This window comes from Cervus canadensis, chromosome X, assembly GCF_019320065.1.
Source record: "Cervus canadensis isolate Bull #8, Minnesota chromosome X, ASM1932006v1, whole genome shotgun sequence".
In the NCBI taxonomy this organism is placed as follows: domain Eukaryota; kingdom Metazoa; phylum Chordata; class Mammalia; order Artiodactyla; family Cervidae; genus Cervus; species Cervus canadensis.
In genome coordinates, this window is record NC_057419.1 from 141365028 (window position 1) to 141392528 (window position 27501).

Consider the following 27501-nt stretch of genomic DNA (forward strand, 5'->3'; position numbering starts at 1 on the left):
AGGGATGGTAAAGTGTTATAATGCTTTATTTCTTAAAAATTTATTTATACTAAAATTCAGTTGAGTTTTGAGAAATGCAGACAATTGAGTAGGCTTCCCAGTTGGTGCTAGTAGTAAAGAACCTGGCTGACAATGCAGGAGACCTAACAGAAGGGTTCCATCCTTGAGTGGGGAAGATCCCCTGGAGGAAGGCATGGCAAGACACTCCAGTATTCTTGCCTGAAGAATCCTATGGGCAGAAGAGCCTGGCGGGTTATGGCCCATAGCATGGCAAAGAGTCAGACAAGACTGAAGCAACTTAGCACGCACATAGACAGTTGTGTAACCAACTCGACAATTGATACACAAAGTTTCAGAATAATGAACCAAATCAATACTCCCCAAATGACCCTCAGGTTACTTTGTATTCCTTTCCTCTCTCCTGTTCCCACCTCCCCAGGTAACCAATGAGAAATTTTACATCACTATAGCGTAGTCTGTATTTTTGAGATTTTATGTGAATAGAACCAGGCAGGATACACCCTTTTCCCCCCTTACTTCTTTCACCCAATGTTATTATTTTGAAAGTCATTTATGTTGTTATCCAATATATATTGATACATGTTCGTGCACTGGATTTATTCTGGGAAGACCAAGTCGTCTGACATTATATACGTGCATACTTAAGTATACACATGAGTATGTAAATTAGAGAGGTAAAGATTCTGAGAGAAACATTTGGTGTGCTATTTGCACACTTCTTAGTATGGTATTATGGATACACAGGTGGTAATACAGATGTAGGGAAGATGTTACCACTTTCTGGGGACAGCATACTTCCATTGGACAGCTCAAGCTTTAGGCATCAAATGGACATTATTACCTGATTAATAATCATTATATGATTACTGACCAGAAACCTTGAGTTGTTATTTATTTATGTGTTATTTAGCCTCTCTGTTATAAGTGTGATGATGTTTTATCCTCTGTTCCTTCATGTCATTTTTGAAAAACAGAGACAATGACAACACTTCATATGTTTAAGTGAATTCAGATGAGTTCTCATTTCTAAAGCATTGTACATGGAGTCTGACACATTGCAGGCAATCAAAAAAATGTTAGTTCTTTTTCTTTTCTACCTTTTTGTTTGAGAAAAAATTTCTCATTCTTAAAAAATGGTAGAGCATTTGAATTTAAGCATGATATCATAGTGCCATCTGGTGACTATAGAGAGCTATTACCTTATCTGTATTGGATACTTCATTTCTGACAAAGTTCAACCACTTCAAAATATCCTGAACTTGGGAATTCATCTCTAGTGTGTCTGGGTTAGTGTTGCAAGGACAGGGAATGAGGACTGTGCTTGAGGACAGTCCTGTGGAGGTTGGAAATGCCTCCTTTGTGTGGGCATCCTCTCCTGTCAGGAGGCAGAGCTCAAGGAATAAGGAATTTTCTTCACAGCCTACCCTAAAATGGGCAGAGGAAAACTTGAGTGTGGTAGGAAGTGTGTGAAGTCTTGAATGACCTGGCCTCTGTAATTTTGGCTTTGAGCCTAATCTCAGAGGGGTTTCAAAACCATGTAACCCCGGACACCACACAAATATCCCGACTAGAAAAGGAAACCCCTTCTCCAATCTACCAGCCCCCACCCCCACCTGGATGAATAGAGCCAAGGCTTCTACATTCATCAGACTCGTGCCTGGGCTCAGGTTATACCAAGTACCCCTTCCCTCACTCCACCCCCCACCCCTTGAACAGCTCCCAAGCGAGTCTTTGCAGATGGCCACTCTTGTCATCTCTCCGGTGCCGCCAAATCAAGTCAAGACTGATCAATTAATTAAATGTGAACTTTATTGTGCTTTGGATTATGTAAGACAGTGTGGTGGAGGCAGTGGAGAAGATAGATTGAAAAACATGGTAGGAAAGAGTGAGCTAAAAATCATCTACAAAATAATTTTTTAAATGATTGCATGCTGAACTAGACTAAGAGCTACAGCTATGTCATTGTATTCATTATTGCAGAAGCATTGAGATATTCTAGGAGTTGGAGGTTAGAGGATGGGGAGAGGCTTCATGGAGGATGTGGCATTTATGCTGGGCCTTGAAGGAGGGGTAAAATGTTGATAGATGAGGTGGAGGGAAGAACATTTCAGAGAAAATTCTGTAGAAGGACTGGAAAAAAAACAAGAGGGCAAACAAACACCCCCAGGGAGTGACACTTCCCAACTGGGAAGCCTGAGGGGGCTCAAGCCCCCAGATGGGGTCTTCAGTACCAATGATATTAGAAGGCACAGGGCAACGGGCTTGTTTGTAAACCTAGCAGCAGCAGGAGGTTTCACATTGCAGTCAGGGGCCCCAAACTGGCTGAACTACGCCTGGATGGACTCTTTCATCCTTTCATCCTGTGTGGTCCTTATTCATCCTTCCTCTTGCCCACTGACTGCCTGAACGGTAGTTCGTGCGCGCCCACGTGCACGTGTGTGAGTGTAGGTGTGTGTGGATGGGTGGGGGACCGAGGCTTTGTCTCCCACTGCAGCTTCTTCCACTTTTCCCTCGTGTGGCACACAGCTGGTTTCCGTGGAGCTGGAGCTCGGGCCCTTTCCACTGTCTGAGCCTCAGGGAACTCTAGCTCTTGATTAAGCACCTAGGAAACTTCCTCAACATGAAGATAAAACCTACTGTGGGGGGTGACTTGGATTAGGGCAGGACTACTCTTTCCAGAGGTGGAGATTGATGGCGGTGTTGACTGATGGTGGTGGTAGTGATGGCGGTAAGGGCTGGGGACGTGTGAACAGACACTGGCTGCTGGGACTGCTGTAGTGTTCAGTCAGGAGCTGGGATGTCAGGCTAGACCTGCTTGGCCTCGATCACCCCTCCCCCTTCCTCAACATGCCCTACAGGGGAGACATATGGGGAACCCGAAAACGGCAATGACACTGGTAGAGTATCCAGGCTGATGTTGTCCTGCTCGACTCTCACCCCCGGAAGCCCCAGAGATCTTTTTTCTTGGCCAACATCTGTCTAATCTCCAGATGGGACTGTCACCTCCCCCTGTCCAGCTGCTGGAGGTAAATAGGTTATGTAGCTACTTATGCTACTCAGATCAAGAGGTATAGGGAATTGATCAGAAGAAAAGGAAAGTTAATTACTGTGAATTTCTCTCTCAAAAGATTAGGAATCCCAGATAAAATCTAGCATCTGACAGAAAACGAAAGGATGGAAGAGCTCTGTCAGGCTTCCCTGGAACTGGACATTTAGAGCTCAGTGAGGTCATCGCTCGAAATAACCTTGAAGCTGATGTGGCCTTGTTTCACTTTGGCGGTTGGGCCACCCTTCTTACGCAGGTACAGGGACTTTAGTTCACGGCAGTCACTGGGGTCAGCATCCAGGGTAACCTGGCCCAGGAACTGATCACGGAACTTGCGCTTGTTCCATACCTGGAGAGACAAGTGAACAGAGTGAAGGTGAGTAACCCTCTGTGACACTGGACTCTGTCCCTGTGGACCTAATGCTGGACTTAGAAAGGGCTATTTAAAAACCAAGGACTTTTTCCTACTACCACTCTGAGTAGGGGAAAAGTACCTCAAAGAGCAGAGATGAAAAGCAGAGTTCAGGATCAAACTTGGCAGCTGGTCAGAAGCAGTAAGTCAGGGGAACACAGCCAAACCATAGTGATCCATCCTGACCTAGCAGGTTGAGGGCCATGTTAACTGGCATATGCTTCCCTACATGGGAATTTGCCACGCCTGTGTTAACATGTGAATCTGACAGCATGTGGGTTTCTGCCCACAATTAAATATGTGGAGGAGAAGACAGTTAGGATGGACTTCATAAGGAAGTCAGTGATTGTGCCTGGTGGGAGGTATCTGAGTACAAAACAAATAACCCAAAATAACCCTTGCTCTGTATCCTAGTCATCTGTGATGCAGTTGGGATCATTTAGTATCTAGTAGTGAATAGGAGCCACTCTGCGGGTCCCTGTTCACATCTTACCTGCACTATAATAGGAATGTCAGTGGTCCTTCTGTAGAAAATGGCCTGGGTGTCAAAAATGGCATGAACGGTGTTCTTTTGGACAGGAGAACGGACTTCTTCCTTTCCACACTTGATGATCAAATATGGGTTTACAGCTGGAACAAAGTAACCGTTATTTTGAATGCAGTGATGAAAAGTCCTCTTCCTGGATAGTTAAAATGATCTCACTAAGTCTACTCAGGGATTTTTAGCATAACACCTGATTAGTAGAATGACCTAGGACTTTGGTGTCTACTTTCCTTTTCTTTTCTATATTTTATAGAAGGATATAAAAATGAATACTAGATAGGCTTTGCCCAAAGACACTTATATCCCATTTTCTCCTTTTTAATTGAAGTGTAGTTGATTTACAACATAGTGTTAATTTCTACTATATAGCAAAGTGATTCAGTTTTATATATATATACATAGCCAAAATGTTTGTTTGGGTTTTCTGTAAGATGTGGAAAAGCCCAAACAAGCTTTTCTGTCAATCCTTTATATATATATACCTATGCATATATATAAATATATCCTTTTAATATATATACATATATATAATATATGCAATATATAATGCTTGAAATATATATGTATGTTTATATATTTTATGTATACAATATATATACATTATTTTTAACTATTCTTTTTGATTATAGTTTATCACAGGATATTGAATATAGTTCCCTGTGCTATACAGTAAGACCTTGTTTACCTATATCCCATTTTCCTAACTTGGTTGACAGCCACTCTGACTTTTCTACACTGAAAATACCACTGGAGAGACTCATCTGTGACCATCTTTCCTAATCATATATGCAATAAGTGAAACTGCATTTTGCTTTCCCAGACACCCCTGCATTTCTTACTTTCATTGGCATACTTCTTCTCCAGGCCCTCAGCGCTATGCACCGTGATCTGGGTGACAACCTTGGGGTAGCCACGAGCCAGATTCCAGCAGGACATCTTCGGCATGTCCATAGTCAGCTCCCTGGAACATCAAAAGGAAGACACGTCATCCACGATGAATGCCCTTTGATGAGGAGAAAGGCTAGCCAAAGCAGACCTCGTTGTTGAAAAACATGAAATGCCAAGGGGCCTAGCCCATTCCTCCCCAGACATGGCTTATATTTTATGGGTATGTTTTCCTTTCCCCTTGCTTTAAGGCCCAGAAGATAAATATCAGAGTAGGCAGGGCTGGGGTGAAAAGGTAGCTTTGGTGACCCAGCATTCAGAACATAAGAGAGACGCAATGAGGAGGGCCAGCTGTTTAAGAAAAGAGTCAGCCAGAGAACAGATGATAAAATATAAGCAGAAAAACTTAGGCTATAGGCCCGTTCTCCTTAAATGGCAGCTCAGAGCATTGAAGCCCAGACCTCCGCGGGGAATTCCTCACAAACCACCCCTCTTTGAGACATGGTTCTCCTGCCATCATTTCAGTTAAATCTGACTTGCACAACTTGGCCCTCTGAGTATCCATCTAGGGGGAGAGGGCCAATGGGGTTAGGACTTGGAGGCAAAGCCTAGAATAGGAGTTGGCAGGGCTGGCCAAGAAAACAGCACCTGAGCTGGACAGGCACTTCACAGAAGATTCTCAGGAGGAATTCGCTGGTACGACCATGCTGGAACATGGTTGGGACCAGCACGTAGTTGCCCTTCTTCAGGTATTTGCTCAGAAACACAGTGCGTGTGTCGATGTAAGTGGAGGTCCCGGCACGCTCCTGAATGTAGAGGTGGTGGAGGCGGAATTTACGGTTCAATTCCACCTGGAAATGCAAGAGAAGGAAATGCTCCATTGCACTCATATCAGTTTTTTTTTTTTTGGTTTTGGAAGATTCTAGGTCCTCTTACTAGCTTCATCCCGCCATCTTGCTTAATTCCCTTAACCCCAAGGCATTCTAATTTTGATGCTGTTTGCCATTACCGTCTCTGCTCCAAAGGCCCATTCTTACCTTGAAGAGCTCAAAGCCGATGATGTAATTGTCAGGTCTTCCCATGCGGCGGTAAGTGCGCATGTCCTTTTGCTGTAGAGACATGATGACCTTGTGCCCATCCTCTGGCACAGTGAAGATGTACTAGAGAAAAGAGGCCACCAAGGAGCTTAGTTAACGCACTTCTGTTTCAGGTGGGTCAGCTCAAATGTCAGGGTGGAAAACTCTACCTTTTGAAGCAGAGACTTGGGTTATGTTCTGGGCTTTGCCACTGACCAGACAATGAGAATTTGGATAATTCATTGACTTGCTAACTGTGGATTCTAATGTTTGTTTTTCCCTATGGCATTCAGCATGTGTTGAGAGACACAACTTCATGCCCAGGCCTCTAATTCCAAAGAGGTATGCTTTCTTTTAATAAACAATTGTTTAGGCTCTTGGTCTTTTTGTTCCCAATTATCCCCTTATTTTTTAAGTTGTACATAGGAAAAATCAAGAATCTATAAAGACAGAAAGCATTCTTGCTTGACTTAACCTGACACAGCAGCATTCCCCTAGGCTAGCCTCTTTTTGCCATCCCAGATGTGTGACTTGTGGGAGGGGTTGGATGCAGTTCCTTGGTGAATTGATACTCCGTTATCACTATTATAGGGAAGCTACAGGGCTGTGTTAGAGACTTTCCAAACATAATTTGGGGAATCATGCCATTGGGAAGTGAATCTAAAAGGCATCATATTTTTCTCTCTGCCTCTGTCTCTGTCTCTCTCTCTTTTTCTGTTTCTGTCTCTGTTTCTGTGTGTATATGTGTGTGTGTGTGTCTTTCTCTCCCTCCTAGAAAGAAACAGGAAACAGATGCAAAATCATAGGTTCACAAGGCCCCCACAGATCTATCCTGTGAAGACACTTAAACAGTGAAGCCAAAAAAAGCCCATTTCACCCGTTTGGTATATTGCCTGACAATTAAAGCATTTCCAGGGTTGTAAATGAAGGGAGGTGGTAATAGGAGCTTTCATCTCTTTAGGGACAATTAAGGTAGAAGGAAACGAGAAAAGTATGAGTTAAGTAAAGCAGCCCACCAACTTTAGTATCTTTCAAAATGGCTGCCAATGAGGTTCATGGAAAGAAAACACCCATGGCTAAGGCTGCAGTACAGTCAGAATTCTTGTCTCCTGTGGGCTAGCTCATCAGCACATTTGTGGATCAAAGCATCAAGGTTATTATAGGTTCAGGCTTTGGCTGTTTGTAAATTTTGCTTTGAGGTGTGCCCGGGCTTGACCTCTAATGTGTCACCTGGCATAGCACTGTAATGGGAGATGAATGGAATAGGTTCATTGATATGGTAGTGATTCAAATCCTGGGAATAATGGCCTGGGATTCTAGATGAGAAAAGGGAGTCATAATGATGGGGTTCAGGAGAATCACCTGCCTGAGAAAGAGGACACATATAGTAAGTGTGCACCCCAGGGAGCAATTAGGCAGTAAGATATAAAAAAGAATTGAGAAAGCATCAAAGAGCAGATCCTCTCTCTCCAATGTGGGGCCATCACAAGGTAGCAGGGCATGTCAAAGCATACCCAGCAATATAGTCAAGAGAGAGGCAGCCAGAGGAGGTGGCTTGGATTTGATAATGTTGCCAAATCACATATCTGCAAAGAGACACAGTCTACTGTGCTTTACAAGCATCTGAGCCCATTCGTCTTCATCTTGGTTGATGAATATTACACAATAGTGGCCAGTGGGAGAACTGATGTCAAAGAAACATTCCAAGGTGAGACCTGGCTTCCTATTGCCTTGATAGTGAAAAGTGCAAGTGTTAGTTGCTCAGGCATGTCTGACTGCAACCCCTGTCCATGGAATTCTCTAGGCAAGAATACTGGAGTGGGTTGCCACTCCCTTTTCCAGGGGATCTTCCTGACCCAGAGATTGAACCCAGGTCTCCTGCATTGTAGGCAGATTCTTTACTCTCTGAACCACCAGGGAAGCCCTATTGCCTTGATAACTTGAAGACAAAAAGAATTTGGTTCAAACCTGGGGGTTCTGCAGGAAGGTGTCACGGTTGTTATAGCAACCTCCTGAACGATTCATTAGGGGATCATCGTTCACAGTCCAGCATCCCACCACCGACTCCAGCTCCTTGGGGCCAAAAACTGGGTTGTTCACATTGCGGCAGACATTGAGTTCATGGAAGTTGCGGCAAAAGTCCTCCAGGCTCATCCTGAATGGATGGAGTGCAGGAGAGAGAAATGAAGATGGTACTTAATACCTACCCCTGCAGTTCCATGTGAAAGCCTCAATTCTCTTAGCACAGAAAAATCCTCCTCACCAAAACTCTCCATCATCAGACATAACAATCCCCAGGTTCTTGCGATCTGCTGCAGTCAGTTGTTGCCACTCTTCAGAACTAAAGGCAAATGAACAAAGGGATAAGCCAGTATGTTTGCCATTGACTTCCTACAGGAAGCAGGATGCCAAAGGAACAGAATGCATGAGGATTGGGACAGCTTTGTTTCACTGTCAGCTGAGTCACAGACTCCATGCCCGAGAAGGACCCACAGATGTCACTAAGCATTGACAGCCCCTTAACAACCTGAGGGATGGGATTGGGAGAAGGTATAGGGTTTGGGGGATGCTGCCGTCAGAGTGAAAAGCCACTCACATCTCACTCCAGGGCCCACTCCATTCCTGTCTTCCCAAGGGGTTCCTCAGACGAATCAGGTACAGCTTCTCAGTACTGAAGACTTCCACAAGTCTTTCTCCAAGGCGGATCTTGCGAATATCAGTCATGGTGTAAGTATGGCCCTTCAGCAGACCCCAATCAGTTTCAACTTCTTGTTCCTCCTGGTCAGGAAACTGAGAACAAAAACACATACATAAGGGCACAAGAATTGGGAGAGCCAAGGCTTGGCTCCTCCTCTTCCTTGATTGGTTTACACCAGTATGGTTGAAACTAGTTCTCTTATGTACATGGAAATTTGTTCCTGCTGCCTAACTTGACACAAAGCAAGCCAAGGAAAAGAAGCAAAGAATTTAATATAACAACTCAAACAATACAAATGACCCATCGTAGTACATTGATAAGAAGAGCATCAAAATTTCGTGGGACTGGTTAATTCTTTGAGCAAACAGCTATAACCTCCACATTCAGGAGCAGAGGTAGGAGGAATAATTTAGCAGAGGCTATTTATATCTGCTTGAATGCTGCATGGCCAGGTTGGAATGACTGGTACAAAAGGGTGATACGTTAAATATCCTTAGCCTCTGCACCAGGGCTCAGTGTCTCTTGTTAGCTTTCTGAGTTTCACAGTGGCTTGTCTTGGATCTCCAGGGTTAGGGTCATATTGCACACTAAATGTCATGGTTTCCTCCACCAAAAGTGAGTAAAGAGTGGTTTTGATGAGTACAAACCTCAATGGAGCAACAGATCAGACCTCCTTTGGTAAATGTTTTGTACAGTTCTTTAAACAGCTTGTACTTCTCCTCAACAAGATCAGAGTATCTTCCCTTCTGCATGTCAACAGTTTCAGCCAATGTGCCAGTGAAGTCCACAATGATATCACTGGTGGTCAGACCATCAAGGGCTTCATAACAGCCAAGGAGCCTAGGGGCAAATATGCAAAGTTACCTTTGTAAAATTATTTCTCCAGGTCTAGGACATCTTGTTCCCTCAAAAGCAGAACACTCCTTGTACAGTCAGTCCTTACCAGCTAGCTTTTCTCTAGGCACAGAAGAAGAGAGATTTTGAGACCATAGTCATATTTCTAGGCTTAGGCTATGTTGATCTAAGTCCATGAATGAAACTTCTTTCCATCAGTAAATATTAGACAAGGAGGAAACCTGAGGCCATAATGTCATGTGATCCTTAGATTAGCCTCAGAAAGGGGGCACCTTTCTGAGGGAGCAGGTAGGGGTTTAATGGAAATTGGAACAGCTTATTTCTTTCTCATCTAGAATTATGGAGAGCCAGTCCCAGGTCCAGAGCAATGCCTTGGATCTGCCTGACATCCCACCCAAAGCTAAGCTGGGAGAGCATGAGTATGAGTTCCCAAGGATGAATATGACCTTCCTTCCCTTGTGTAGCCTGACCACTGACTAATCAACCCCCCGCCTCCTTACTTGGCATAAGCTTTTTCCAACAGAGCATTCCAAAACTCATTCATGGAGGTGGAGAAGGAGAACACAAGATCTCCATTGATGGTGGGCAGCAAGTCATCAATCACCACCTCAGTCCATTCTCCAAAATGCCAGAACCGGAAGTAAAATATCCCAGCATATTTATCTAGTTTTCGAGGGTCCCATTCCTGTTCCTTATGGTTGGGGATTGTCTGGAAACATAAGAACATTCAATCAGTCAATTTTTATTCACCAGACCATATCCAGATATTGAGATTACAGTTGACTTCTGGAAAATCCATGCGGCAACAGAAAGCACACCAAATACATTTGGCTTGGGTCTAAGTTAGGAAGTCCCTGGTAGGGCATTTTTTCCCCCCCAACAGTTTTTGCTTCCCCAGTTCAGTTTTGCTAAGAATAGTATTACCATGCTTGCCCTGAATACACATAGGATCATGGAGGGCAGCAAGTTATGGCTTAAATTATTTCCCACAGATAATCTACAAAGTCGATCATGAGAAACTGTCTACATAATCATATTCATGGTTGCATATTCAGCCCTATAAACAAGGCATTTTAAAAACCAAAAATTATTCAAAACACAAGGCCCCCTGTGCTTTTAGAGGTCCACATTAGAGAGTTCATGCAGATTCTATAGATGATAGATTTTATTCACACCTTGAATAAAATTACATTTTGGAAAGTCTCCTTTTAAAATTCAATTACACTTTCAGCTTCTAAAATTGTTTTTCTGAAGAAAATGCTCTACCTTTGTCCCAAATCAACACTTCATTGCCTTGAACTCTGCCTAAATGCCATAGGAATTTTTGTACTCTTAATAATTTATTAGAACCTTTTCAAGGATATATTTCCATCTTTCTCACCTTTTCTTTTATTCATATCTGTCAGTGACTTCCTGGATCCCAGTGGGTTTTTTTTTACCCCATTAGGTACAGAGAGTGTAAGTATTCAGAGCTACTGAGTCAAAGTACTGCAAGTGAACAAAAGATCAACTAATAATGTGTGACAAAGCAAATAGAGCAAAATGTTAATGGTAGAACGCAGGTGAGTAAATGGCTGTTGACTGTAAAAATCATTCAACTTTCTGTATTTGTGAAACTTGTCATAATAAAATGGAGGAAAATCACCTCCAATTGTGAATACTTCTGACTTCAAGAATTAAGCAAGCTAAGAAAGTTACAAGCTGACTTTTCCTAAAATTACTAAAGAAGACAAGAAGGTAGAAGCCAAGTGAGGTCCTGAAGAAGGGAGAATACCTTTGTCCAGTGACACTCCTGAACAGCCAGACAGGAAAACGCAGAGATCATTGGCTTGTGCCCCAGTCTCCCTTGGGTCAGCTGGTGGTTGCTGATGTTGCCCACGATCAGACGAGGGTCATCGCAGATGTCCTGTGGATACAACAATTGGTTCTAAGATTCTGAGATGTGTTCCCTGTCAGACAGTGTGAGCTCAGCTGCGCAGGACAGACCTCACAGATGAGGTAAGATCAAAAGATGACCAGAATTTCCACGGGTGGGAGAAAGGGAAGGTTGTGGGGTTGTGAGAACAAACAGAAAGCAGTAGATCATCAAGCCACAGGAAAAGGATCATGTGACAGGGTGGAAGGAGAAGGTGAGAATGAGACAGGATGAAATGTGCTAGTGCCCTCAGACATAGTTTTTGCAGCAGCAGCCAGTTGTAAAGAGGAGAGCAAGGGATTAGCACATTACATTTTGATCCTATTTGTCAGGATGAGATTTCCTGAAGAGCCTGTACTTGGAAGGGTGATTGCATTTAAAAGACAAGGTCTGATGGAGATGGACATTAATACTTCTCCCTCTCTAGGAAAATGAGTCAGGAGACCTTATATAAGAAACCCATTCCTAATAAAAAGCAAAGGCAACAGTGTTCTCCATGGCAACTAGATTTCCCTACCTCCTTGGATGAATACAGATGGCAGCAGCACTAATAGCAGATGGTAATAGACTGTTCTGAGGAGCACTTCAACAGACACTCTTTTTCCCCAGTGGATGTTCCAAGGGATGCTGACAGACTGGCTGCAGCATTTGTTAGGGGTGTATGTGTGTCTTTCCCTAATATATCATTAGCTGTGCCATTCCCACCGCAAGGAGGAAAATGAGGCCCAAATAATACAATTACAACATAAAGTAATAGAGGCATTTTCAAAGTATAGCCAGTGCCTGAAGGAAAGATCCCCAAGTTTCCCTGGTGGGAGGTGGAATAATTTGAAAAGTAGTGGCAATGCTCAGGTTGAAGCCTTAAGAATGACTAGAGTTAGCAATTGGACACGGGAGTGGTAGGGAGGTATAATGAGTAGAGAGACAGCATGGACAGAGGCATAGCCACATACATGACACCATATAATTTAAGACACGTTTGCGTGATTCAGAGTATCAGCCCTTGGAGAGTTCAAAGGCAGGAAATACCAATGAAGTCTTGGGTAGATGGAGACAGTTTCGTGGAGGAGGCCTTTGGCCAGTACCTTGACATTCTGCTTACCCAGCAGAAATAAACCCTAGTCTCAAATGGAAAGAAAATCTAGACATATGTCCTTTAAAAAATTATTAAATAGACATCTATATTTTTCTGGTTCTCAAAACTCTTTTTTTAATGGACATAATTCTCTTTGATGAAGGGTCTGGTCTACAGAATAAAACATTCCATATATTCTTTAAAAGCCAAAATAACTCTGGAAAGGAACAGACATTCTGGGCAAGGACAAGACCAAACTGAAGATTAATTGGTCATCCTTTTGCCAAAAGGAGAGAGTTAGGTGGGTTGTCAACTTTGTATTTTCTGGTCTTTTTTTTTTTAGGTGTCTCATCATTACTTTTTTGTCTTAAAAAAAGACAAATTTTTTTCATGAGTTGGGAACTGCCTGTTTTTTTCACTTATGGAGTATAGAGCAGGTGTGTTGGGTGAATTCAATTTTTATATTCTTTCTCTTCTGTTTGTTCCTTTGCCCTTTCTAAGATGAAATGAAACCCAATTTTTCCTTTCTGAGCTATGCATTACCATTTTATGTGGAGCAAGATGAAAAGTTATATTATGATTTCCTGGACTTAGATAATGCATCTAATAATTTCCTAGCATGAAAAATCAGTAATGTGAACACTGATATGTGGAAAAGTGTGCTTTTAGATTATTAAGGCAAATTACTTGCTGGTTTTGTGTGGAGTTATTAGTGGTTGTGGTCACATTAGTCTTGAATTTCCACAAGGCTTTCATTCATAGCAGGGATCTAGGCTCAGCAAACACTTTTGGCATGTCAACTTCTATTTAAGACCTAAAGGATCATATAAATAAACAGAGACATGGAAGCAGAACTCAAATAGAGGAACTGTATAATTATTCTCTTATTGACTAATCTGAAGGTGATTATTTTATATACAATGTGTGTGTATGCATGTGTGTGTGTGAGAGAGAGAGAGAGAGAGAGCACATGCTTGTTTGTAAAGCTATGTGTAATCATGGAAGAATATATATTTGGGCAAAAAAAAAATTCACCTTATTTTCCATTTCCTCTCATAAACTGGCCCATGCCCCAGTTTTACTTCACCACTCTTCATACATGATGGATGGTTATTTAACAATGGGTTTAAAAAAATAAGTTAACAGTTCATAGACTGTCAAGCCTGAAAGGAGTTTAGAGACTATTTAGTCAACCTGTTTATTTTCAAATGAGGAAACAGGCTCAGAGAAGGAGAGTAACTCAACCCTCCTGGCATTCAGCTGGTTAGTAGACCTAGGAGTAAAGCTTTAGGTTCCTCACATACAGATAGAGAAGGAACCTCTAAACATCAACTAGTCCATCCTTTTTCCTTTAAGTTTATTAATGGCCACCATGTAAAGGATAATACTGTGTAGTTCTTCAAGGATGGAGATACAACCAGCTCTCTCAGTCATCCATCCCAGGGCTTTTTGTCTCTGCTTAATGCTCACCAAAAAGCTCCTCCTCATTCTGGAAGACTGGCTTAAGACATGTTTTAGCTTTTGGTTCCAGGCTAAATATAATATTACCAATGAGCTTTAATCTCCTCAACCTCATCCACTAAATATGAATCAAACTCTTACATATGTCAGCACCATGATGTGAAACATGGGAGAACATTTTTATCAAGCCACTTTTTTTTTTAATCTCTTTAAGGAAGTGAAAGACTAGAAACAGCTAAGGAGGTAGAAAGGGTAAAGGGTAATGAGCCAATGCAAATCTACAGCCAAGTGGACTTTTCGATGACAAATTTGGAAACAATGAAATGGCTTATTATTGCATTTTCCCCTAGATTTGGACAACTGGGTATAATTCCTGTGGGGGTAAGGAAGCAAGGCTGGAGAAATTTCCCTGTAAGTCAAAGCTGAGATGCAGAGTGCAGATGGGACATTTCAGCCCAAGCACTGCTGAAATGGTAGGGAGTGGAGTTGGAGAAGAGGTCACAGCTTACACAGTCACATATTTGGGTGGCTTGAGAAGTAGGGAAGATTGCTGAACCCCTAATTGTTCCCAGCTGTGTTGGCGTACTCAACATGATCCTGGAATTGGGCTGTTTGTCAAGGCAAATCACTTCTTAGTGGGAAAACATACAACTAGGAAGTCAAGCACCAAGAGTAAGTCCAGGAATGTTCTCTGCAGACCCCCATCCCAGAGCCAAAGCTTTCTACAAGCAAAGCAGCATCTCTAGGAAATATGTTGCCTTAGCTGAGCACTGAAAGACCCTCTCATTGTCCTCATCTCTCCCTTCCCAGACTCCTCGGGGTCGGGGGGGAAGGGGGCTTACCATTATGAGCCTTGGAGCCCCCCACATTCTATATGGCACTTACCACATCCACATCTTTAGTGATTTTTTTTTACACAGGTGAAATTTGCTGACAATAAACACTGAGGTCCAGGGTAAACCTCAAGAACCACAGTAAAGTGAAAGCCTGCCTAGAAAACCAGCAGCCAGAAGAACAGAGGCGCTTTCAAAAGTGCTATGGGCTGTCTAGCAGTCCTGTGGGGCTGGGGTCAGTGTGGACACTTACAAGTGAGGCTGGCCCTGTAGTAGGTACATTACGAGTAAGTCCAGGATTCTAAGTCATCCTGAAAGGCCTAGGGTTGCCACTCAGGATCCTAGGGCTTTACCAGCTAGTTCAAGCAGTTATCTTATGCTTAGAAAATTGTACCATCTCCAGACACAACATGTAGGTGGACCTCCTCTCAGGGGCCAATGTTGGCCCCTCTGTTCAAGGAATCCACTTTCCTGGGGAGTTTTGCTTCTGTATGAAGATTTTATCATTGGTAAAACATTCTCTTCCTTCCTAATGCCTCCAAGGAAAATTCAATATGGATCTGTAGAATAATACCTTAAGTTCAACTTCCACTTTCAAACTGGACAAGCAAGTCAGTACAGAATTATCTTTTTTAAACCTTCAGACTACTTTAAAGAGATTCCAGGGGTAAATCCTAAACTGCTTTATTGGGAAAATTTGTGTATCTGCAATGGGATACAGTTCGGCAATAAAACGAAACAGGTACATGCTACAACATGGGTGTTCCTTCAAAATATTATGCTAATCAAAGAAGCGAGTTACTTTTATGATTCCATTTTAAGGGAAATGTCTGGAATTGGCAAATCTAGGAATGGGAAAAGAATGTTTTACCAACAGAAACCAAAAGTGGATTAGTGATTGCATGTGACTGGGAGTAGGAGGGGTTTATTCACTGCAAATGTACACAGGGATGTACAGGGATGTATTGGGATGATGCAACTAGTCTAAGCCTGGATTGTGGTGATGTTTACATAACTCTGTAAATTTTTTAAAAAATCATTGCTTTGATAAAATTGCTGAATTTTATGATATATAAATTATACTTTACTAAAGCTGTTAGTGTTTTTTTTTAATTCAGAATCTAAAATAAATAGGAAAGATGGTAAGAGCAAGGGCCTATTCAACTCCCTTTGATTGTGTCAACAGCTAAAAACACTTAGGACTATTCAGGTGAAGGGATGTGATTTCTGGGAAGAAAAAGGAATTCATGAGTAGTCTAGGCCCAAACTACACTACAAAGGTATTACATTCAACTGGGCATTGGAAATTTCTATTGGCACAGAGAGATATGTTTCCTCCTTTATTGGTCCCTCTTATGTAATCTGGGCTTCGCTGGTGGCTCAGTTGGTAAAGAATCTGTCTGCAATGTAGGAGACATAGGTTCAATCCTTAGGTTGAGAAGATCCCCCTGGAGAAGGAAATGGCAACCTACTCCAATATTCTTGCCTGGGAAATCCCCATGGGCAGAGGAGCCTGGTGGAGTATGGTCTATGGGGTTGCAAAATGGTCGTACATGACTTAGTGACTAAACCACCATCACCACCATATGTAATCTACCACCGAGGGTTGTGTATCCTGCTTTTAAAATCTCCTCTCAGCCTTTTCCTTCCATTCCTCCCACCTTTGCTTTAATACAGAGCTTCATCAGCCTCTTCCCATACAAGGTAGTAAAATGGCCCCCAGGGAGGGTACTCCCTGGTGGAAGACCTGGGCAAGGTCAATGGTAGTGGAGGCTAAATTCAAAATTTGACCAGGAGAGCTAACAGATCTTGTGCAGGTGTTGTGCATTCTCCCACACTGGCTGTGCAAATCCCCACAAGGCCTTGCTCCATTTTAATCGGAGATTAGTTGAGTCTGACTCAAGGACATGATTGTAGTAGGGTGTGAGTCAGTCAGGAAAAAAAAGCCACAGGTGGGTTGGAGGGAAGAGTGGCTGGAGGGAGCTGGAGAAGAGACTTTCTGTGGGAATTTGGTGGTTAGATTTCAACCTACAAATCCTACTTGCCATTTTAGGATCACATGGTAACTCAGTAGAACTCAGCTCTTCAAATTTTCTAAGGTCCAGGAGGACGGGAAAGCCCAGGAATACAGGTTTCAGGGAATATACCTGTGTACCCAGGAAGCAAGGCCAGTAGCTGGGGTCATTGGACCAATGGAGGCCTTAAGGAGAAGGATTTTCCTCTGGAGGATATGGGCCAATGAACTGGCATCGAACAATTGCAAAAACCTTCTCATAATCCCGGTCAATCTAAAGTGGCTCCTTAGGACATAGCAGAGAAGTGGCAAGTGGGAAAAAGAGGAGCTCAATCCTGCCCTAGGATGGTGGGGCTTGACTGCAGTTGGTTGGTTCAATTAGCAGCAATGTTTACAGACACAGAGGCTGTTCAACCCAGAAGGGGAAAGAGACAGAAAATATCAGGTTAATCGTGCTTCTTCCCTTTCAGAGTCTTCAGAAAATAACCCTGCTTGCCAATGAGGCAGTGAGTCCAACGACCCGTCGTGTCTTCCTGAGCCAATTTAAAGAGGCCTAGGGCTGTCTCTCAGCTTTCCTAATGGGAGGCCAGAGAACTTTGACGTGGTTCTTGACCACAGGCTTGGCCTCCACTCTGACTGGAAACTACTCTCCAGCTTTTTGAAGATTCAGATGGTGGTCCAGAGCCTTGTTTTTTCCCCTACTTCCCGCAAGAGGTCCCCTCCCCAACCACTTCAATCCACCATGATCTCCCCTTCTTCAAAACCCTATGTTGATTTACTGTCTGTATGCCTAAAATAGCATTTCCTCTATCCAGCATTAATTTATTATTTAACTCTTTGGTAGCTCAGTATCCATCTCTTCTACTATAATGGGAGTCCCTCATCTCAGATCTTGTCTGTATCTTGCATAGAGGCTGGCATAGAGTAAGTGCTACATAAATATTTCTCAATTGACTCTCCTTTTGGGCTGAATAAACACTAAGCTCAGAGTATGCTCTCAAAAGGGAGGGTATGGGTCAATTAATGGATGTGCAGCATCAACATGGTGAGGAGAAATGTGAGAACTCACTGGAGGGAAGCTATGTATTTTATCAAAAGACACACAAGCAAATCTATGTTCCTTACATGGCAGTGTGGTTGAGTAAAAACTAATACAGGCTTTGGAGTCAAACCTGGATTCAAATCCCAGCTTGTTAGCAGTCTAAACCTGGGAAAATTCTTACCTTCTTCCTGAGACACAGTTTCCTCATCAATAAAATGAACATAGTATCCACCTTTCTTTTTTACACTGGGAAAAAAAGAATTATATCAAAGTGGATTTTTAAATACCTACCTTGCTTTGCTGTTGTTGTTTAGTTGCTAAGTCATTTCCAGACATTTTGTGACCCCATGGACTGTAGCACACCAGGCTCCTCTGTCCAAGGGATTTCCCAGGCAAGAATACTAAAGTAGTTTGCATGTCCTCTCCTGGGGATCTTTCCAACCCAGGGATCGAACTTGTGTCTCCTGCATTGCAGGTGGAGTCTTTACCACTGAGCTACCAGGGAAGCACCTTGCTAAGCCATAGCAGATTAGTATGAAATTTTAAAAAAATGTATAGAAAACCCCAAACACAGTATTTGGGCAAATAGCAGACAAGCCCTAAATGCTGATTCCTTCTTCTACCATCCCCATTTCCCTTCTCTTTCTGACACTCCCTCACCTTCGAAGGAGTATCGCTTACCTCAGAGGCAAGATGGACGATTGCCATGGTTATTTAAGTTTTTTCCTTCAGTGCTAATCCATCTAGGACTCAATCCACAGAATTTGAAAGATGAAGGCAAAGGACAAAGGTCTGAGCCAAGACAGAGGGGGGAGGATGTGTCTAAAGATGCGCCAGTACAGGAAGCATTGCTGGCTTGGTTCACAACTGGGGAATGGCTTCATGTTGGCTTGTGATTTTATGGCCCATCAGATCCGCTGCCACCTCCTCCAGGACCTCACCCCCATCCATTATCCCTTCTTTCTTCTGAGTCTTTAACCTCTTCTACTTTACTATTTCCTCCTTAGCCTATAAATATGTTCAAGTCTGTCCTATTTGTAAAAGACACCCTCCCCTAGAAAACCTCCCTCAATTTCCTGCTTTCTTTTCAGCTACTTCTACCCTATTGACCTCCCTTTTTTCACAGCCAGTTATCAAAAAAGAGTGATGGTCCTGATTATCACCATCCAGAGTGGCTCTCAAACAGCATATTTCTATTTTCTCCATGTGTTTCGGGAGAAAAAACTTACCTCTCTCTATACTGAATTTGTGGCTAATGAATTCTGCTCATGTTTTCCAGATTTGTTGGTAGGTCAGTGATCTACAAGGGTGTCAATAACCAGAGGCATAGAACCCAGCAGGAGTGTAATCTTCCTTCTGATGGAGAGAACTTCTCCAAGTCATATTCTCAATGGCTTTCATACTTTATGGGCAAAAACAGAGGCATGCCTTTGAATGATATAGAAAACAAGCAACTCAAAGTGATCCATGTGTCTTGGCACCCCCTGGTGGCAACCTACATAAAGTGAAGTAGGTCATGTAAGAATCCCTTTCAGGAGTTCAAGTTGTGGAAATTGACACTAAGGAGTGATAGCTTGTTCATTGAAGAAGGCAAATCTTGAGTTGCTGACTGAGATGGTTCCACAATAGTGCACAGACAGGTATAATCATGAAATAAGATCAAAAGGTCTTCAGGATAATGTGAAGGTCTATGAATTTGCATTTCATAACAACCCTAAGTGACCTGTATACCTGGTCACCCACTTTGGGAAGGGGCCCAGATTGAATATCTTTCTAACTTGGTAGACTCTTTAGATTTAACTAGGTTACTATTTATTCTCCAAATGCCATCATCCTATCATTTTATACATTGACCTCCTGCTTACATAGGACTTTTGAAGAGATTCTGACACTTGCTTTAGAGATACCGTCTACAGATGCTCCACAGAGAACCATAGCAACTATTAATAAGTGGTGAAAGAGCTACAATCTTACTTAGATCCCACATTGTTAATGGTGGGGGATGCAGATGACGATATCTAAAGAGCAGCAAAAAGCCTCCCTCCCCCAGTTCAAACTCCATCTTGTTCCTGTTGAGTTCATTTCATTTATGCTCACCATATAAAGAGGGAGGTGGGAGGGGGGATCGGGATGGGGAATACATGTAAATCCATGGCTGATTCATGTCAATGTATGACAAAACCACTACAATATTGTAAAGTAATTAGCCTCCAACTAATAAAAATAAATGGAAAAAAAAAGAGTAAAGAAAAGGTAAAGAATCTGCCTGCTATGCGGGAGACCCGGGTTCAGTCCCTGGGTTGGGAAGATCCCCTGGTGAAAGAAATGGCAATCCACTCCAGTATTCTTGCCTGAGGATCCCATAGACAGAGGAGCCTGGTGGGCTACAGTCCATGGGGTCACAAAGAGTCGAAAATGACTGAGTGACTAACAAGCCTATATAAGGAGTTTTTTCCTTACTGGTCTGAGATTATCTTGAAGTTGCTCTGAGTGGTAACTCAGTAAAGAGATGAGAGTAGAGCTTTTTGAGTTACCATATTTACTCAAATGAACTTCCAAAAGAAAATAAGAACAGTATCTCTCTCTTTTGGTTCTTTCTAAATTACTAAATCTGATACAATGTGATTAAAATCCAAGATTCCTCATGTTAGAGTCAGAAGCCCAGATCCATAAAACTTCTCATTATAAAGTTGTCTGCTGGGAATTTTTAGGGCAGTGAAAATATTCTAATACTATAGAATTATGGATGTATGTCACTATACATTTGTCCAAACCCTAGAATGTATACTAGGAGTGAACTCTAAGGTAAATAATGAACTATGTGTGATAATACTGTGTCAGTGTAAATTCACCAGTTGTAACAAAGGTACCACTCTGAGAGGTGGCATTTATATGGGAAATCTCTGCACTTTCCTCTTAATTTTGCTGTGCTCTAAAAACATAAAAAGGATACTATGCTATAAAAATTAAAGTTGTCTGCTAAATTAGTCTATATGCAGCGGGCTGTGTGAGTGAAATAGTGAACCAAGTAGAATTATGATGAAAGAGATCAAGAGGAAGACAGGAATTGAAACCACAAAGTTACCTGCGGGCGTTTCCATATCACCTTTCCAGGAAGCAGTCGGTTGAAGAAAAGTGAATCATTTTCAGGCAAAAAGGTTGGATCACAGAAAAGTCTACCATCCCTGATGCATTCCTGCTTCAGTTCCTGGTACTTCTGGTTTTTGAAGAACTTCAGAGGAGGACCCATCATGTCAAACTATGTCTAAAATGAGAAAATTGTTGTTATTGAGGGAAGAAGTTCTCAAGTTTTTGAAAGATTATCTGAGATTAGAGCAACAGATATCATCCCAGTGATTTATTCCTGGATCTAGGCAACTTGAGTTTAGTTTTAAAGGAGAAGTCACCATTTTGAGGGAAAGAAGATCTCAGAACTCTGCAACAAATTAGTTAGTTTGGGGCTTGGGATAAGGCATCTAAATCATTTCCAGGTCTCAGTTTCCTCATCTGTCAAATGGGTTAATATGCACTTTAACAATTTTACTGGAAAAATAGATAATAAATGTCAAGATTGAGAGTTAAACACGAGTCATTATAATTTAAAGGGCGATCTTCCATTTTCCACTGGCAGAGACAAGTTCAATCACAGAACAATTCCAAATTTGAAGAGAAAGGGGAAGAAATAACTTTACTATGTTCAGAATAATTTGGTGCCTTGAAGGGCCACACACGTGGTGCTTGAAGGAGAGAAACAGCCCCTTTCACTTCTAACAAGCCCTTTTACACAATTCCTTTCCTCTTATCACTAAAGAGTTCTGCATTATTACTGGCCAGGGAGACTAACACAAGAAACAGAGCTCAGCAGATGGCCTCCAAAGACAAGGAAAGGTAGAAAGTTTGCATATGTCTTTCTTCTTAAAAGTCTAGTGTGCAATCATTTGCCTGGGATAAAATTCAAATTACAGACTAAAATTCAATTACACTAATTCGGTGGACTATAGATTCTTATTCCGTGGCAATACACTGTTGCTTTCTTTTCTGAAAAAAATAATCATGGCTAAATAGAGAATTAATACAGTGGCTCTTTAGGCAATGTCTATCAGAGTGCCCCACACTCAGATGTCCCTAACAACTGGTTTTTATGAGGGTAATTTGAAAGGCAAATTTGATTTTAAATAGCAGGGTTTTTGATGCCTTTTCGTGATTCACAAAGATATATTTGTAGCGATTTTAATGATCCTCTTGTGACAGTCAATGTTTAAATGTGCAGGGGTGTAGAATTTATATGGCACCAAATATTTCAAAAATTTATTTTAAGGATAACTGTGTCTACATTTTGTGATTACAGGAGGGTTGAAAGAAAAGAATCGGGCTAAGGTCAGAGTATCTGCTAAAAAATGGACCAAATTTGGTGGGGAGCTAATTAGCACTTTCAAGAGTATCTGTGTAGTAGCACAGTTCAAAACTTAGTTAATAATGAGGCAGTTGCTATTTTATAACAAGTGTAATATTAATCAGACCTCTTTATGTCATTTTGTGTTCCTTCAGCATTACTTTGAAATGCCTTACTGGTGAAGAAGTCTCCCCATTTGAAAACCATAAAAAATCTTTAATTTGATGTTATTTGCAACCTCCAGTATATGTAAACAAACTTACCCTTTCTCTGAAGCCAAGGACTAAGAAGCTGAAAATAATCAGTCTTTCCACCAGTACTTGTTTATTGGCAATTGTTTTTCAAATGGAAGGCTATAGGATGCTGCAAATACCAAAATGCTTTCAGTCTTCAGGTTTAAGTCTGTCTATAGGTTTGAGATATTAATGTATATTTCATTGTATGTGAAATCCTGGATGGTATCAGTAATACTTTTCTGTTAAGCAGCATCAGAGCCAGTCTGAGTGTGTGCCCAGGCTCCCTTCTGGAGCCTTTTACAAATGGATCCCAATTTTCATGTGTGCTCAAATTTATAACAAACACTACTGTGCCTCTTGGCTTTTCCTGGAAGGTTGGGTGGATTGCCAGAGGCTGGGGACCGCAAATGGGGGGTCGTCTGGTGCAATTAAGATATTTAGTTTGCTAAAGCCTCCTGGTCCCTGAACATTTTGGATAAATGAGTATTTCCTGTTCTTGGGAAGGCCCTCTGCCCCTGCCAGTCTCCCTTGTTAGTTGGTCAACTGGCGAGGCAGGCAGGAACCTGCAAATGGAATCCCTGTTATATCAAGAGGGCCTGTCTACAGACAGGAATGGCACCAACTGAAAAGAAAATCAAATTTAATTTTCAAAACTGGTATGATCCCAGTTGACTTTATCAGAGGCAGGATGTACAGCTGGTGCGGATCATTCAGGCCTTTGAGTGAGGGCACAAGTATTCTGGAGGAGCACAGGAAATAAGGAAGAGCAAGCTACCAGCCTCAACTTTGACTGGTTCTGGTTAGAGTACAATTGTAGTCCCAAGTCCTGTTGGACTTGCAGACTAGAATTGACCCCAATTTCTGATTAGGTAGCAGGAGAACTATATTGCATTTGTTGTGACCTTGGTTTCTTTGTGCCTCAATGTTCTCATCAGGGGAGTGGGGTTATTTATCCTCTCCTCCTTATTCTGTGGCTGTCCCTAATGAGGTGGTTAGTGTCTAGGTTTTTGAATACATAGAAAGGGCTCCATAAATGCAAGATATACACTGTAAGCCCTCTCACTGCCTGGCACAGAGCTAGGCACACAACCATCATTCAGGAAATATTTGTAGAATGGATGAATGCCTTATGGAGAAAATTCATGTTTGCGTGGCAAATTATTACTTGATGGGTGCATTTCAGCTCATGTTCCCTTCATGGCAGCTATGTTTAGTAGATGTTATCTGGGCCCTTCATTTTGTATCTTCAGAAATGGCTGCTCAAACAAGGAGCAGCTAGAAAATGGTGGCTCTCTGTAACACCAGATTTAGTGTACAGACTTATCACACCACACTGCTTCCTTTGCTCACTGCTTTCTTAAAGAAAGGGATTTTTGTTTGTTTGTTTGTTTTTAGCTCAGATGAGGAAAACCCTCCAAAGCAAACATGATACCTAACTTGGAGGCACTCTGCCTAGGATTTATTGCCATGATGAATATTGAAAAGGTCCTTTATTTCTATGGTTTGATAAGCATGGGAGAATCTGAACCCTTCACATCCCAGGGTTCATCCCATTGCGTCTCAGAAAACTTTCAGAGACTCACAAACTTGAATCGGGTTCATCATCAACAACTTGCCCTGTCAGGGCATAAGAGAGTGGAGAAGGGACTGTTCCTTCTTTGTTAACTTGCTGCATGCAGCTGTGAAGACCAGGGAGCCTCTAGGTTAAAGACCACATATAGGAAAGTCGGTAAACAGAATCAGAAACAGAATCAAAGCCGGGGCTGCTTTGAATATCAGTGAAAGGGAGCCTCCAGCTAAGGAGAAGGGAACATTCGCATTTAAGAAGAGGGACCTTGTGTCTCGGAGGGCTAGTATTATGGGAGGCTGGGTGAAAAAGTGTGGAGTTTTGTATTGAGATAATGGTCTTCAGCAGTTCTGTTTGAGCAGGGCTCCTCCACACCCCAGGGTGTGGTGAGTTCGGAATTGCCAAGGGAAATTGAGGGAGCCTGCCACGTAGACCACGAGGTCGCACTTAGGAGAGGGAGCTTTTGCTGCTCCCTGGACTGGAAAGCTCAGGCAGCTGGACAAACTCTTAAGAGGAAAATCACTTGTTCTTTACCTGTGGGTCAGCCTTAGAGTAGAAACCAGATTTTGCTCTAAGAAGTCAAATCTGCCTCAGTTTATTCAAGAGTGATGATCTGATAGGAGAAATCCAGTCTGTGGTTTATAAACTGGTTTCGATTGGGATGAGTGAGAAGGGAGGGGAGGGCATTTAAGGAGAGAGGGAGGGAAGGGGGCCCCCAGGGTGTTGTTTCTGGCTGGTTTCTCCTTTTCCCCCAGTTTCCCCCATGTGCTCTACTTGGGGCAAATTTGGAGGTCAAAGCAATTAGGCATTTGCAGAGCAAACTGAACACTCAAGACTTAACTCTGCCCTGACATGAAGTCACAGCGACTTTCAGCACAGGGGACGACCCCTATCCTCACTCCTGCAGCTGTGTGCCATGAGAGAAACAGGGCTTGGAGAAGAGGAATTAATAAAAATCCAGCATCCGCATGTTATACAGAAGAGTGTGTTCCAAGTCTACACAGGCAGAGGCATAGCCACACCTGTGGGCACACATCTGCTGTAGGGAACACATGGCGATTCTGATTCAAATGGTTGGCCAGATAGCCGGAGGTCTGAAAGGGACCACAAAAGTCTCATGACCCAGCCTTATATAGGACACATCTACTCTGCCCAGAGAGAAGACTCTGTTCAAAGAAATTCCAAGAAAAACAGAAAACACAATTTCCTTTAATTACATTGTTGCAGACCTCTATCAGAAAAAAAAAAAATTCAAAATCCTAAAAAGAGCACAGGTAGTCAGGAGATCCAGGGTCAAGTTCCAAATACCATCATTTAGTGTAAATAACATCTCTGTCCCTCAGTTTCCCCGTAAGAGCAATGGAGCTAAAATAGCTGCCCCATTCACCTCAGGGTGTTATTGGGGACAGCTAACAAAATTAGGAATATGAACGTGCTTTTTAACTATTACAGAGAAGACCAATGTAAGGCAGTAGTATCAGGAAACACTCGTTTTGAGCAAATTAAATCTCTTTTTTGTCCTTATTGGGAAATGAGGATATTTGATCACATATAAGACACTCACAAACATTCAAAAGACCAATGTAAAATGGCCCCTCTGCCTTTCGATACCTCCCCTCTGTTCCACCTCTCCGTTCTGGCTGATTTGCCCCCCCTAACCCTTTTCTCCCCCTCTTGGCTTGAATAAGCCCATCCGATAATTCTAATTTTACAGCCTTTCAGAAACCTAATTTCAATTTTTCTAGAATGTTACATTGGATGGACTCTTAGAGGTAGATTGCTTAGTCCAATTGCTTGTTTTACAGGGAGGTAAAGGGACTTGTCCAAGGTTACATAGTTAGTGACTAAAACTTGGACCTCCTGACTCGTCTTTTTTTTTTTTTTTTTTAACCACAAAAAAAACCGGAGGTTGGGGAAGCATGCAAACACAAAACCTCAGGACGTTACTTGTGAAAATGTGTGTTGTCCTCTTCTTACGAGAATGCACTTAGGAGTTTTTTTTTTTTTTGAATTGCTGTCAGAAGGTGAGATGATTTCAAATCAAGGCTAATCAAAGAAACACTGTTTGGGGGTCACAAAGGGGCTTTTTCTGCTTTTAATTTGGGGACTGAAAACTCCCAAGGATACAGAAAGCCTGCTTTTTAACCTATTCCTGACGACACAAGTGTTTAGACTTCTCCCTCGCCTGCTAAGGACTCAAGGATAAATAAAGAATGCTATTCAAATCCAAAGTATTCATACAGGCACACGCGCATGTGTGCGCACACACGCACAGACACACAAACTGCAAGAGGTATGCCAGTTACCCGTCCCCCATAGATTCTTTTTCTACATTCCTTCAGACTATAAAACATCCTTAATGTCATAACAATGATTAGCAAATGAGATATTAGCCGATTTTTGATAAAAACATTAATACAGACAAGGGATACTTTTTATTGAAGCCAGAAGTGACTGTCAGAATGGCAGAACCTGTTGAATTTTCCTCTGTGTTTTTCACTATATTTCAAGCTCCAAATCCTCAGAACTAATTTTCAATTGCAATGTTCCAGTCCCTTCTCACCCCAGCCTGCTCTGGTCAAGTGGCCCGGCTGAGCCCCAAGTTGCGGGGTGTGGAGAGAGCCTCAACTGAAAATCAAAGTTTAAACCAATGCAAAAATCAGAGGAAAACAAAACCAAGACTATCCTGAAATTGCCGAGATCAGCCTGTCACCAGGACAGGAGGGTCCCAGCTCTGCAGACAGGAAAGACCTTGCAGCCATTCCCTCCTGCGCGGCAGTACACCGTCCAGGCACCCCATTGCCAAGGCTTAAAGACCTTGTGCACAGAGTGTGGCTCCAAGATTTTGCCTGCATTTCAACAATGTGTCCATGGTTGGGGATCAGCAGAAGCTAGAATAAAGCCCTGACAATGTGGTCTCCCTCTTACACTAGCCTCCCAGGAATGGAAAATCAAAAAAACCAACCAACCAAACAAACCCTGAGCAGATATCACCAGAAAAATCTCATGGTCAGACAACCACAATTACCCCCCTTAAACATCCCCAAAGAAGCAATTCAAAATTTCATTAGTTTTGAAGTTTTCAAACTGTTATTATGCACACATATTCAATCCAGACAAACTGTAAAAGGATAGCTGTGGAGTTTACCTATAAAGTTCAAGTTTCTTCACTTCATTTAGATACTCAGTTATCCAGCAAATAAGATTGCAGGATGAGTTTGTGAATGTCTGCCTTCCTCACCTGAGTTATCCCAGGAGACTCGCTGCTGCTGCTGCTGCTGCCGCCGCCGCTGCTCTTCACCAGGTAACCCCTACAGAGTCTGTCCAGTAAGTGCGGCTGAACAAAGATTCTGGCTTTCTTAACCTGAAAACTATTTGGGCTGTACCAAGCTCTGCTCACAGGGGGAGGTGCCCTGCATTAAATTCAG

General features: G+C 42.3%; 1 protein-coding gene across 1 annotated transcript; it reads right to left on the reverse strand.

The window, feature by feature from the left end:
* Window positions 1-1808: 1808 nt before the first annotated feature.
* On the reverse strand, window positions 1809-27476 carry CAPN6 (calpain 6). The gene is made up of 13 exons (XM_043459212.1): window positions 27315-27476; window positions 20963-21142; window positions 11312-11443; window positions 10038-10246; window positions 9330-9522; window positions 8581-8774; window positions 8248-8325; window positions 7953-8139; window positions 5946-6068; window positions 5557-5759; window positions 4863-4984; window positions 3973-4109; window positions 1809-3416 (listed from the first exon to the last, which is right to left on the reverse strand). The coding sequence occupies exons 2-13, from the start codon at window positions 21128-21130 to the stop codon at window positions 3234-3236; spliced, it is 1929 nt and encodes a 642-aa protein (XP_043315147.1). The 5' UTR covers window positions 21131-21142; window positions 27315-27476; the 3' UTR covers window positions 1809-3233.
* Window positions 27477-27501: the final 25 nt, after the last annotated feature.

Excerpts from the sequence above, each read along its gene's own strand:
- CAPN6 (XM_043459212.1), bottom strand. The coding sequence starts at position 21,130 with ATGATGGGTCCTCCTCTGAAGTTCTTCAAAAACCAGAAGTACCAGGAA. Across the intron at positions 8,140-8,247 it reads TCTGATGATGGAGAGTTTTG|GATGAGCCTGGAGGACTTTT; the intron begins GTGAGGAGGATT and ends CCATCCATTCAG. Across the intron at positions 4,985-5,556 it reads GAAGTGCCTGTCCAGCTCAG|GGAGCTGACTATGGACATGC; the intron begins GTGCTGTTTTCT and ends TTGATGTTCCAG.